Source organism: Pituophis catenifer, unplaced genomic scaffold (assembly GCF_029215685.1).
Source record: "Pituophis catenifer annectens isolate HBS135680 unplaced genomic scaffold, rPitCat1.0.hap2 SCAF_2, whole genome shotgun sequence".
NCBI classification, from domain to species: domain Eukaryota; kingdom Metazoa; phylum Chordata; class Lepidosauria; order Squamata; family Colubridae; genus Pituophis; species Pituophis catenifer.
This window is the reverse complement of record NW_027256882.1, coordinates 76,575,106-76,589,737: the sequence shown is the minus strand read 5'-3', so window position 1 is coordinate 76,589,737 and position 14,632 is coordinate 76,575,106. Positions and strand designations below refer to the sequence as shown.

The 14,632-nt window shown below is 38.4% G+C and overlaps 1 protein-coding gene across 1 annotated transcript in view; it reads right to left on the bottom strand.

Annotated features, from left to right (window-relative positions):
* PHF2 (PHD finger protein 2) overlaps positions 1–14,632 on the bottom strand; it is a 137,354-nt gene that overhangs the window by 18,104 nt on the left and 104,618 nt on the right. The window contains exons 12-16 of the mRNA XM_070936981.1: positions 12,741–13,169; positions 11,764–11,883; positions 9,924–10,042; positions 2,064–2,242; positions 1,588–1,661 (exon numbers count right to left, since the gene is read on the bottom strand). Of these exons, the coding sequence (XP_070793082.1) occupies positions 1,588–1,661; positions 2,064–2,242; positions 9,924–10,042; positions 11,764–11,883; positions 12,741–13,169 (921 nt within the window). The remainder of the gene's footprint in view (positions 1–1,587; positions 1,662–2,063; positions 2,243–9,923; positions 10,043–11,763; positions 11,884–12,740; positions 13,170–14,632) is intronic.

Sequence of the window (14,632 nt, the reverse complement as noted above, 5' to 3'; positions counted from 1 at the left end):
AGCATCCAGAAGCTTCAGAAGCTGCAGAGTGTGGCTGCATGGTGTAGGGGGTGGCAAATTTTTCAATTTCAAAACGTTAGGGGTACTCAAATGTTGTGACATGCCTTGGGGATTGTAAAGATATTTTGGTTACTTTAATATAATTTAGATGTCCTTGGTAAGTAATTACATAAATATCATAACTTTTAAACATTTTGTTTGTTTTGTTTGAGCCCCCAGTATGGTGTATGTCCTTGAGCTATGTGGGCTGCCTGTCAACTTCTGGATGTAATTCAACCTGCTGGTTTTGAAGCAGCACTTTAAAGCCATACATAGCATGGGACCAGGTTATCTGAAGGAGCACTTCTTCCCAATTATATCTTCTGTCCCATTAGGGCCAGCAGCTGTGGCCACTATGGCCACTGTAAAGACATGTCTTCTGGATCTCATCAGATGGAACTCCTTACTAGATGGGTATACTGTGGTTCCCATCTACTAAGGATTTCCATCTGATGAGATCCAGAAGACATGCCTTCTCCACAGTGGCATCATTCTACCACCTACCCTGAGATTAGCCCCACCGCTTTTAGCCTTCCAGAAATGCTAAACATGATTTTTCCAATGACTTCTAGGAATCCATTGGGGGCCTGGGAGACGGTTGCATTATAAGAGTTCTCCCACAGTCTTGGTTTTTCTACTTTTTCTTTTTATTTGTACCTTAGTATTTTAATGATTGCTATACTTTTTTGGTTGTCTCTATGGTTGTACGTTGCCCAGAATCATGTTCTCTGAGATGGGCAGCTATATAAACCTGCTAAATAAATAAATAAAAATTGGACTAATTGGACTCAGCGGTTATTAGAAAAATGTTTTTGCACAATAAAAACTACTTTTACGGTAGTAATCTAGAAAGATATATCCCAAATGATTCTGTTGGAGTCTGCTGATGTACTGAGAAGAAGACAATTCTTGTTTGCCTCTGTATCCTCAAATCTAGTTCCTGAAGATTCTCCAACTCACAGAATTATTAGTTAATTATTATTAAGGAGCAAAGGGTTGGTTGCACCAAAGAGAGGAGAAAAAGAAATCCCCTATGTTAGATGAAGGCCACCAGAGGGGCACTAGATTCCAGATGGAAGCTGTTTCCATAAACCAGTCAAATCACTCATCCAACTAGAATAACATAATTAACAACTGACTTGCAATAGATACCCAGAGTTTCAGCAGAAAACGTCCTCTACCCTTTTTGGAGAAGTTTTTTTTCTGTGTAACCAAATGATAAATACAGTATTATGTCAAAATGTATTTATTCATCACTGGAAATGACACTTGGTAGAATGGATTCTTCTTAGAGCTCTAAATACATTCCAGAGGATTGAAGAACCAATTGAAGAAGATTGCAAGATATTAAAGAGAAATGAATAGAACTCTCTGTAGGATATAGACAGATGTTAAATTCTTTTGGGAAAGAAATGTGCATTACTGTAGGGAAAAAATACTTTTCTTGTCAGTGTATAAAAAGCAATAAATATGCAATGTATGTCTATGATTCTGGTAAGTGGCACAAATCCTATTAGGCATGAGAGTAATTATATACTGACAGAATACCTTGTATAATACTGATTCCACTTTTGGCTTCTTCACTGGAGTGTGCTGTGTGGTTTCCTTTTTATCTGATAAAACTAGAAAGAAATTGAAATAGAGTTTTTAGATTTACTAAATAAAAAAACAGCATGTAGGCAATCCATATCATTTTTAAAATGTATTTCCGATTACCCTGGTAATATTTCATTTCTGCACATACACTCTTAGCTAAAAGGCCTTCATGCACATGTACTGAATCATCCCAAAATATAACAAATCTGCAAATAGGTTAAACAAAGCTGGGGAAAAAAATAATACTGTCCAAACAATTAGACTCACACCTGCAACAGTCTGTGACTCGCCATTTGCAACTCTAAGGGCCACACAGAGACTTTGCTAGTCATTACTTTGAACAGAAAGTTATCCTCAGCTCAGTTTGTTTTGGTTTTGCTTTGCTGTGATGAATAGCATAATTTATACAAGAGTAGAAACAGTCTTACATGATAAATCTCTTTTTGTGGTGTTTTTCTTCCTTCTAATTGGAAATTCATCTATTTTCAATTCTCCATCATCTGAGACATATTCATATTCATCTTTCACAGGTTTTGCTTTATCTTCTTTGAAATTTTGTTGTGACCCAAATATACCAGGATTCAACTGAGTTTTCATTCCCTTTGATCTATTAAAATAAAGGAAATTAAATCAGGAAGGGCAATACTGAAACAAGTTTTAAATAAGAAATTTCATCATATTAGAGCCATTTTGACCTACAATAAATAACAAATACTTAGAATCCACAAATGGGTATATGTAGACAAACAGTGCACTATATAAATACATTTTCCAATATTACCGGAAAGTAGCCAGCAAGATATACAGTATGACCAAAATCCCTTCTGGGGATTTTTTAATCAACTAGGTATCTAAACCCACCATTGTTACAATCATCATCAGCAGTATCCCAGATCAACCCAGTGCTGAATGAATCATCACTGAAGATTATAGACAATAATCTACCACCCTTGTTCAGTGCTGACTATCAGTCAGTTTTTCACTTCCCAATCTAAGGAGGAAAGACAGTGACCAGCCCAAAGGCACCCAGCCAATTTCTGTGCACAAGAGACAAGTAGAATGTCCATTTCATGGCTTCATGTTAATCACTACACCACATTACCTTTAAATATATTAATGGTGTGAATAAGGTTCTACAACAGGAGTGTCAAACTGGATTTCTTTGAGGGCTGAATCAGCATTGTAGTTCTCAGCAGGCTGATCGGGGGGGAGGAGAGACAGGCCAGATGCCTCCTGCAGCACTTTGTCGGCCAAAACGGGATGTGGGGGAGCCACATGCGTCCCCCCCACATCACATTTTCGGCCTGGATGACCTCCTGCAGCACTTTGCCAGCCAAAATGTATTGTATTGTAAAATTAATCTAATAAACAAGCCAATCAATATGTTGATCATCAACTTTTATAATCCATAGGTAGCCTAGCTGAGAAACTTTGGGAGTTGAAGTCCAACGTATTTGCAGGGGAAGCCAAACTTCAGCTAATTGGAAAGCTGTTAGCACCACATTTGCAGTGGTAGAAAAATCCAAATCAGATCCAAGCACTCTTGTGACATTGCATAAGTCCATTGCATAATGTTAGTAATGCAAGCTTGGGCACAAGAGACCGGTTGTGGCTGCCAGAGGCACTGTGGGCCAGTCCGTTGCTATTTCCAGGCCGGCCATACAGGATAGATTTAAGCACCCTGTGGGCCAGATCCATCCTGCAGGCCTTGAGTTTGACACCCCTGTTCTAGAAGGAAGTATTTTCAATATTAAGCAAAAAACAAGAACAAGGGCATAACCTCAAACTGACAGGAGGGAAGTTCAAAAGTAATGTTAAAAAGAATTACTTCACAAAAAGAATAGTAGACGCTTGGAACCAATTTCCAGCAGAGGTAGTGGGTCAATCCTCAGTAACTGAGTTTAAACATACTTGGGATAAACACATATCCATCTTCTGACAAAAATTAACAAAAAAATCCTTCACAGGGCAGACTTGATGGACCACTAGGTCTTTTTCTGCCATCAGTTTCTGTTTCCATATTTCTACCCCTGGCTTTCTCTCTCAAACATGCACAGATACATGTTACATGGTACAGTTCAGAAACATATAACCTTTACCAGTGGTGAAATCCTGTGAAGTCTGCTACTGGTTCTGTGAGTCTGCTACTGAGCACGCCCTTCTATTGAGGCGCGCCCACGCAGTGCTAAAAAACGAACATTTTGAAGCCTTTCAAGTCTGCAACGGTAAGTAGAACAGCAAGGGGGGGGAATCCACTGTGCCACGCAATTTAGATTAGCTAGAAAGCAGGAAATCCAATGATTCTAGCTAATCTAAATCGTGCATCACAGCTGATCATTGCCCAGCTGATCGTTGGAAATACCAGTTCACCCGAACCAGTAGCATTTTTTATTAGCGGTTTGCCTGAACCAGTCCAAACCGGTAACATTTCACCCCTGACCTTTACTAAGGAAGTGAGATATCACACTCCAATTACAGGAGAAAAAACAGTAGAAATACAGAGGGTAACATTTATTCTCATTAAAAATAAAACTTTTTTTAAAAAAAATATTCTCATTATAAAAAAGATACAATTTCAAGTTTATTATTAAAAATGAGACATTTCTTATTCTGCTTATTTCGTTTTCATTCTTCAATTCGTTTGCTAAACTACAAGTTTTATCTGTTCATGCACATGATTGCAATGTGAAATAAATTCATGGATTCCTTTGTACACATGCTGTGCCTGGATCTGTGTGGCAAATAATGGTCCATTGCCTTCAATAAAGAGGCCTTATCCTACAGTGGATTTATTTGGGATAGTGATAACAACAACAAGGTCGAGCGAGGGTGACGGAGGCAGGTCTTGAGAATGTTATCTGGGACGAGTTTGATCCTGTGACCCCAGATGACGTGGACAGGATTCTGGGTAGACTGAACGCGACCACATGTTTGTTGGACCCGTGTCCCTCCTGGTTAGTACTGGCTTCCCGGGAGGTGACACGAGGCTGGCTCCAGGGGATTATAAATGCTTCATTGGGTGAGGGTACCTTCCCTGCCGCCTTGACGGAGGCGGTGGTGAGGCCTCTCCTCAAGAAGCCTTCCCTGGACCCGGCAGTATTGGCTAATTATCGTCCAGTCTCCAACCTTCGCTTCGTTGCGAAGGTTGTTGAGAGTGTGGTTGCGCGACAGCTTCCCCAGTACCTGGATGAAACGTCGTATCTAGATCCATTCCAGTCGGGTTTCAGGCCTGGGTACAGCATGGAAACGGCATTGGTCGCGTTGGTTGATGATCTCTGGAGGGCTCGGGACAGGGGTTGCTCCTCTGTCCTGGTCCTGTTAGATCTCTCAGCGGCTTTTGATACCATCGACCATGGTATCATGCTGCACCGGTTGGAAGAGTTGGGGGTGGGAGGCACCGTATTACGGTGGTTCTCCTCCTTTCTCTCCGACCGGTTGCAGTCTGTGTTGACAGGGGGGCAGAGGTCGACCCCGAGGCCCCTCATATGTGGGGTGCCGCAGGGATCGTCCTCTCGCCCCTTTTGTTCAACATTTATGTGAACCCGCTGGGCGAGATCATCCGTGGTTTCGGGGTGAAGTACCATCAGTACGCTGACAACACTCAGCTGTACATCTCCACCCCGGACCACCCCAACGATGCCCTTGAAGTGATGTCCCGGTGCCTGGAGGCCATACGGATCTGGATGGGGAGGAACAGGCTCAGGCTCAACCCATCCAAGACTGAGTGGCTGTGGTTTCCGACGTCCCGATGGTGCCATCGCTGACTATTGGGGGTGAATCATTGGCCTCCACAGAAAGGGCTCGCAACTTGGGCGTCCTCCTGGATTCACAGCTGTCTTTAGAAGATCACTTGACGGCCGTGACCGGGAGGATTTTTCATCAGGTTCGCCTGATCCGCCAGTTGCGTCCCTTTCTAGATCGGGACTCTCTACACGCAGTCACTCATGCCCTCGTCACTTCCCACCTGGACTATTGTAACGCTCTCTACATGGGGCTCCCCTTGAGGTGCACTCGGAGGCTCCAACTGGCGCAGAGTGCGGCCACGCGGGTGGTTATGGGAGCAACATGGAGCTCCCATGTAACACCTCTCCTGTGCGAGCAGCACTGGCTCCCGGTGGTCTTCCAAGTGCGCTTCAAGGTTTTGGTTACTACCTTTAAAGCGCTCCATGGCTTAGGACCTGGTTATCTACGGGACCGCCTGCCACCACCAATAGCCTCCCACCGGCCAGTACGCTCCCATAGAGAGGGGCTCCTCCGGGTGCCGTCAGCCAAACAATGTTGGCTGGTGGCCCCCAGGGGGAGAGCCTTCTCTGTGGGGGCACCAACGATCTGGAACAAGCTCCCCCCGGAGATACGGAGGATCCCGGATCATCGCACCTTCCGTCGCGCGCTTAAAACATTTTTATTTCATCAAGCTGGCCTGGCCTAAATCATCTCCTCTTTTAAATTTAAATTTTAAACATAAATTTTTAATCTGTTTAATTATGGGGGTATTTTAAAATTCAGCCTAAATTATTTAATTTGTTTTAATTTATTTTAGATTTTGTATTTCCTGTGTTTTATCTTCTGGCTGTTCACCGCCCTGAGTCCTTCGGGAGAAGGGCGGTATAGAAATTTAATAAAATAAAATAAAAAATAAATAAACAACAATAAGATGCTATGGAAATGTATGTTTCACAAACCATGACAGTGAATTTGCAAGAGTAGGTTAAGTTGATAATAATCATTGAAGCTCTCTGGCACTGAGTCATCACCAATTATGCTCAGGAAACAATCATTTGAAAAGTTATTCTGCACAACTCCCGTGAGAATGAATGAGAATTATCTAAGGGTACTTCAAGTGGGCACACATAATGGAGCTTTCCAAGCCAATTTGGCATAGTGGTTAAGGTGTTGGCCTAGAACCCAGAAGACTATGAGTCCTAGTCCTGCCCTAAGTATGAAAGCCCATGGATGATCTTGAGCCAATCACTCTCTGTCAACCCAACCCACTTCACTGGGTTGATGTTGGAAAATAACAGAAGGAAGGAGTATTAGGTACAGAGGTGAAATCCAGCAGGTTCTGGAGAACTGGTAGAGGAAATTTTGAGTTCAGAGAACCAGCAAATACTACCTCTGGCTGGCCTCAGAGTGGGGTGGCAATGGGGATTTTGCAGTATCCTTCCCCTGGAGTGGGGCAGGAATGGATATTTTGCAGTATCCTTCTGCCAATCCCACCAAGCCATGCCCACCAAGCCACACCACGCCCATCAAGCCACGCCCACAGAACCGGTAGTAAAAAAAATGGATTTCACCACTGATTAGGTACATTATAAAGTAACAAAGGCAGCATAAAGGACTAATAAATAAATACTCAACTTGTGGTACCTATTTTCTCCTTGTTTATAGTTTGGTCAATATAATAGGTCTATAACAAAATCAATTATATGTCTGGTTTAAATAGAAGTATAAAAAATAGATTACTAGAGAATCAAACAAATAATTATGAATAAAACTTCTATCTCTTTTGTGTGGCAGATGGTATTTATCATTCTGCTAAGAGAATCAACTTAAATATAATTATCAATGCTTGACCAGCATTGGTAGACTAATATTAAGTGGTTTATTTTAAAACTCATCTGATAGACTAGGTGTTCATTTGCTAGGAAATGATCGACCTCTATTGATCTTGAAAGTTAGAAAAAATGTACTGTATTAAATTCAAATGCAGCACCATCTGGTCCACAATATAATCATATATAAAAGCTCTGAAATAAATAGTTCATATGCATTCTACAGACAAACTCATTTATGCAGAAAAAATAATATGAAAAATGAAAGATGCTATCAACCAAATGTTCTATTATTAATATCTACTAGTACTATTGAATTCAGTCTTTGCCAACTGAGCAGTATCATTAGTATCACTAAAATGAGATTTTCTTACTTCAGAAGAAAAATCTGAACAAAGGTAACAAAAATGAGTTCATTTATCTTAGTTGTCAAGACACAGCATGAAATAATTACTTTCAGGTTAGACTGAATGAAATGAAATGTTATTAATGATGGTGATAACATTGATTAAAGCAGTTGCAGATGTTTAAGACTGTTAAAAATTGAGAGGGAGGGTGCTGACATGGGATTGTACCAATATGAAAGTACATGTTTATGATTACAGATAAGTAGCATCCATTATGACTTCTATATTCCTTTCTATTCTTTCCCCAAATTATAAATCGAAAGGATGAAGGCACACTGAAGTTAGGGAAAAAAGGAAAAGGAATTTATAATGGCTGCCCACTCCAATAGAGTCAAATGACTAGGCAAGAAGGACAGATGGAAGGTCTTCTGAATAGCAAGTCAGCACCTATAACATCATGCAATGGCATATGTAGATTTCCAAATTAAAATATTCTTGAAGCTGTTCTTGATCCAACACTACTTCTCACCAGGCATTGCTAGGACCATTCCTTCCCCATGTCCTAATAATTGACCAGATTCTTCATTATGTAACAAGGACCCTCACCTGCAAACAGAAAATCTTTATCCTAACTTTGAATCAGTCATGCCTGACTTAGTATCATGCCAATTTCCTAGTAAAGGCAGGGAATCTGGGCCTCCACATCCTCACCGGTGTGAGAAAAAAACATTGGAAACCACCAGGATCTGAAGACTGTACTGTCAAGTCTGATGCTCTAAGCTATCAAGACTAAGTCAAAGGTTTATCTTTAAGGGATGGGCCCGTCATCTATCAACTCTTCTGTCTGCCTCCTATGCTTACAATTTTATCCCAAAATGAAATCTTTATTGACAGTTCTTTTAAGAGTCAGAGTTTAATTAAACTATAGCTCTAGCCTTCTATATCTCCACAGAGATAAATCATTTCTGGATACATCACTCTTTTCTAATTAAAATCCAAAAGGCTTATAGTGTACCTTTGCTTATTTAGTCCTTAATTACATAGGCTTTTATGCTTGCTTTGGTCATTAGGGCTCTTATCAGTTCATAGTCAACAATAAAGAACAAAATAAATATATATTATTTATTTTGTTCTTTATTGTTGACTATGAACTGATAAGAGCCCTAATGACCAAACAAGGAATATATATTCCTAACATAATAGAAATAAATCATACTATTGAATATACCTTGTATTACTGGAACAACAATTCAGCCTATGATCATCATGAAAGATAGCACCAAATGTCATCAGAACATTGTCACTTTGCAGGTGCCTCCCATAAAACCTCAGATCTCTAATGCTTTTTTAAAGAGCCAGTTCTTCCCTCCCTTTCTGATTGAGAGAAATGAGGCCCTTAACTTTTGTTTGTTTGTTTGTTTGTTTTCCCATACTATAGGACTGTGGGCAAATAAAGCTTCCTTGCCTCCTCACTTCCTTCTTTCCTCCCTCCTTCTCTCCCTTAACGACCTGACCACTGAATCAACTTAGATGGGATCAACTCATTTCTGTAGTTCTAGCTCTAGACTTCAATTTGCTGAGAACAAATAGCCCAATGGAATAAAAGTTTGGTCTAGTTGTTAAGGAGTTAGCTCAGAAACCAGGAGACTGTGAGTTCTAATCCTGTCAGCTGGGTGACTGGTCCAATTTGTCTTCAGCCCAACTACTCAGGATTGTTATTGTGGGGAAAATGGGAGAGGGAAAAAGTATTAGGTATGTTTGCCACCTTGAGTTGCTAATATGGTAAAACAGGCAGGATAAAAATCTAACAAATAAGTAAAATAAAATGTTAAGAGCGGTACAAATCTATATGTACTTATATATGTATAAGTAAATATTATATATATATATATATATATATATATATATATATATATATATATATATATATATATGTGTGTGTGTGTGTGTGTGTGTGTGTGTGTGTGTGTGTGTGTGTGTGTGTGTGTACGTACGTACGTACGTACGTATTTGTTTTCTGAGGTTTTCGCGGGTATTTGTATGTAGGTCTTTGGTTATTCGGGTTTTGTCCCGTCTAAAATTGGAGGTGTCTTGGCAATGTTTCGACGAAGTCTCATTCAGTCATCTTCAGGCTGGTGTTCTTGGCTTCGTGCTTCTGATGATGAATTTTACGCGGGAGAAAACCCAAATAACCAAAGACCTACATAAGTACATATGTATATATGTGTATACATATGTATACATATAGTATACATATATAAGTACATATGTACTTATATCTATGTTTAACTGGGAATAATATTATAGGACATATCTAGCAAATTATGAAATGTGGAAGGGTTGCAAAAATCAGAGCAAGTACTATTTTTATTAGTCAGTGTTCACCTACCCCAGTATTTTCTTGTTGGAGAAAGAAAACATAAATTTGTTGTCTTTATTTCCTGATAATGGTGTCTTCTCCAGTTTGTGCTCCTCTTCCATTTTCAGTAATGAATCAGGTTTACTGTTCTGAAAATTAGAGGGCAACAGTTATTATTTCAGCTGCGAGACTATTTGTTGCTGCATAGAATCAATGGCATATAAATAGCACAGTGTACATCCCAGCTTTCCTTCCATAAGAACTGTTCTGAGTCATATAATCTGTTACAAAGTGAAAATACATATGTTGACTTAATTGGTAGTAGGGCTGCTCAGGAAAACCCTAAATAGTTCAGTAACACAGCAACAAGAGTACTGAAATGGTCCTCATGGTTGGCTGCTTAAAACAATAATGTTCCTTGGAGCCTTAAAACTGCCATGGAATTTTACCTGCAGTCTAAAACATTGAGTTCAATTTTATGTGACAAAACTAAGAGGAAAGCAGAAGGAAATTGGGGGTGATAGAAAACAATTACCATTCCACTGGTTATGTATGTAAGGGCACAAGATATTGGTTAAAAATGTGCTGTATCTTAAATTTCCAACAACCAAATCCAATGGGTCGTGACATTTCACAGACATCTGCAACTGGATCACACAGAAAAGCTCACATCTTACTTTGTATGGATGTGAAAATGTGAATCAGGCTCCAGTGAGATTTATGATGAGACAGGGCACAAGAGACAGGATGGACTCGCACACTAGCTCTGTGCCTCTGCTGTGTTGATGAAAACTATTTCCCAAATTGTGAAATAAATGTGCATCTATAGGATCAATTAAAAATACATCAATACGAATGGGACTGTACATTGGTCAAATGATTATACTAATTGCACAGTAAACTGAATCCAGAGATCTCTTGTGAATAGAAGAATTTCAATCTACAAAATGAAATCCAATGCACAATATAGCTGAAAGGAGAGAGTCAAGGTGCATTGTTCACTTATTTTCCTGCCTCATTGCAGAATCCTATTCAAATCTCCTCTTCACTACTACACTGGTATTTCAAAATTATTTGGAGAAAGAGTATCAGCAAAAATTGCTTCTTTTTCCTCACCTTAGCAGAAGTTTCTCATAATTAGAACTATGCTAAATGAATATTTGTGCAAATATTGGCAATAATTAGTGTTTCTCATACATATTCTATGATTCTGAACTCCAAATAATTTCTTACTAATTTATTTCATTTTTAATCATTTAATCAATTTTTTTTTTACATCCTGTGTTTCATATGCTGTATTAATTGCAAACTGTCTTTAAATGTTGTTTGTTAACAAATGGGCAGCATATATGTCAACAATTAAATAAATAGTTGACTTTAGTTGAACTGAATCAATTCAATTGCAATCATTTTTGGCAACGCAATTTGTCCCCAAAACGGACAAAAAACAATCAGTCAATAAGTGAAATAGTTTTCTAGTACTGAGATGAAACTGCAAAATATCCTTTTTTCCCTGTAACTCCTCCCCCCAAAAAAAACCCCAAAAAGAGAAACAAAAAACAAATTAACTTTCAGGTATTTTTGTGCTAATGATATGCACCAAATCTTGCCCTCACTCTCAATTAGTTTGTGATAATCATTTCTAAAAGTCAAAAAAAAAAAAAAAAGATCTTCATCTCTGAAAAAGTTCAATAAAAAAAATCTTAAAGAAGTAATTCGTTGGAGCAGCAAACTATCTAAATAGCACCAAAAAAGATACCAGGAGAAATTTCAGAGAACATTTCTCCAATCGGTATTCCTAATGAGCACTAAACTTAAGTATGGTCCTTACTAAAATGTTTATTGACGCCCAAGATATGAGAGGCTGTACCTTATATTTCCATTTTGCTTCCGTTTTGGATTTATTCTGCTCCCGAATCTCAAACTTTTCCACTTCATTTTGCTTATCAATGGATTCTTTAGTAGGGGTATTCAAAGCATTCTTGGCAGCCTAGTTAAAAATAATAAAGAGATTGGCAGCTAATTTCAAATGAAAAGACAACAAAACATGTCTCTCTCCTACTAATTCCCATATGTCAATTTGGCTAGTACGAATTTTCAAAATAATAGGAGCTGAGATTTGTCTAGAAATAATATGACACCAAAAGTTAAAACATCAAAGGTCATCAAAGAAAAAAAATGTTTTTTTGTTTATTTTAAAAGCACTATAAGGTGCAGATAATAAGGAAAACAGGTTAATCTGCTAATCTAATATTCTATTTGTCATATTGTGAACCAATTCTCACAATTTGTGCAATCCATAGCAATCTCTAACATGTGGACTAATCAAAAACAAAACTTCATTACTTCATTAAGTCCTAGAAATTCTTAATGAAGTAATGGAGTCCTGTTTTTGATTAGTCCACATGCTGGAGAACTCTATGGATTGCACAAGTTGTGAGAATCGGTTCAAATTCTTCATATTGCCAGTGACACTGGTAACGGTACTACAACCTTCCATCTTAGATCCCCACTCTAGTGTGATCATCCACTGATTTATACAATAAAACAATCCAATGAACTAGTAAAAAGCACAGAGAGAAAACTGTCACTGTCACCACATCTAATTTCATGGAGGGAACCCATACAAAACCAGGGCAGCTGGAAGTCAAGGGCATGGACTGAGCAAGGTATATCAATTTTGGAAATGATGTTTATAAATTATGCTTGGATATTGAGAATTTGGAAGCTCGCCTATTCCCGTGAGCTAAAGAGGAGATCATACAAATTTTATAAATAAATAAATAAACTACCGAGAGATCTCTGGCCCCAAATTAATACTGAATATTCCGTTAATATTCTGCTCACCTTTCCTTTCTTTGGTGTTTCAATCTTTGTTAGGGCCTCTTTTGTGTGGGCCTCAAGAAGGTCTAAATTTGGAATGGCAGGTGGAGGCGGTTCTTTAACCTTTTTGCCTTTTTTCTTCCCTTCCCCCTTTACTTTTGGGGTTTTGGGGGGCTTGGGGGGCTTGGGGGGCTTGGGAGGTTTAGGTGGCTTGGGAGGTTTAGATAGCTTGGTGGGTTTCGGTGCTTTTATTGCTTTGGGAGTCTTTTTCTTAGGGACTTTTTCAGCCGGTGTTGGTGGTGGAGAAGGTGGTGGTGGAGGCGGCGATGGTGGCGGAGGAGGTGGCGGAGGCGTTTGTGGTGGAGGTGACGGTATTTCTTCTTTCTCCACAGGAGTGATTTCCTCAACATTCACGTTAACACTCACTTCAGGTTTGCTGACTTTCAAAGCATTCTTCAGGAAAAGAGAACACAAGCATATTGTCAGGTCAACGTTCATATTTTTGTTGCTACAAAATAGCTAAACTTCTACATTATTTTCAGAATTTTCCCAAAGATTTCTAAAGAAAACTACTGAAGATTGACAGTACTCAGAGAGAAAGCCAGAGTTGCTTTACGGTTTTATCGTATCTTGCTCCACTTATGACAACTATAGAAAACTGAGGATATAATCCATTCTTTGGTTATTCTCCTATAGTTTATTCTTAAATTTCATGATGGGACTGAGAATATTGAACCCAAATGGTATGATTCATTGAAAAACAATTTATACCACTTACTATTTCACTTTGTAATTTGTACAGTGTTTTTATTTTGTTACATGTAATATTGCAATAAAGCAATGCCATTTTGGTATGTTTTTCCAGAAAAATGTACCTTATACACCAACATAAAATGTTACATACTTTGGTTCTGAGCATTAATGTGGCAGGTTGCCTTTATTTCTTTGTATGTGTTGTATAGTTTCTATAGACTCTATAGAAAAAGAGTCACTCAACAAATAGATGGGCAGCATATAATTTAATATAAATAAATAAATAAATCTGAAAAGGCCTCACTTAAACATGTCTAGATAGTCTTATACTATAAAAAATGTTGTTTTTATTAAGAAAACGTCACCACCAATATTTTATAACAGAAAAATATAATAATTTTAAATATAGACATTTGCTAAATTGTTTTTTCTATTATTCATTTGGGGTTTTTTTTAATCCTAGTTTTTCCCATTTTTCTTTTTTACTAAAACAATAGAAATAAAAAAGAAATGAAGACAGCCTCTTATTTTAACTGCTAATCAGTTTTAAAGGAATACAGTTCAAATTAACTTGAAAGAGATACAAGAGAGAATTTTATTTTGCTGTCAAGGTAAAATGATCAGTAAAAGACTAATATAAATCAGACAATTTTATTGAGATTTTATCTACTGTCCTTTACAATAAAAATTACATCTGAAAGCTTCATGAAGGGCTGCAAAGATGACAAAGCATCTCTTCAACCTGGAGTTCCCATATCTCTTGGCAAACCTCTCCTATTTCATCATTTACTCTTTGTTGCCCTATCAAGTTGCCAAATTAAGTCCAAACTCAGCGTGAACAATAAATATATGTCTTGCTTTTATGTGCAGATAAAAGAAGAGAGGTATCTAACAGAAGTTATATATGTGTAGCCTCATGACTCATGACGGTTATGGAGCCTGCCGTAAGGATGAACAACTGTGGGATGCTGCAGCAACCATAACTTTGAGACCAGGTTGTAAGTAGCTTTTGGAGGGTCAACTATAACTATGAACCATCTCTAAGTGAACAGTCAATCATAAGTCAAGAAGTACCTGTAAAGATGTATTAGATAAAGCAAACTGTAATGGAATACAGTTGCTACATTTCAACACGTACATCATTGATACATGGTCTAAAATGA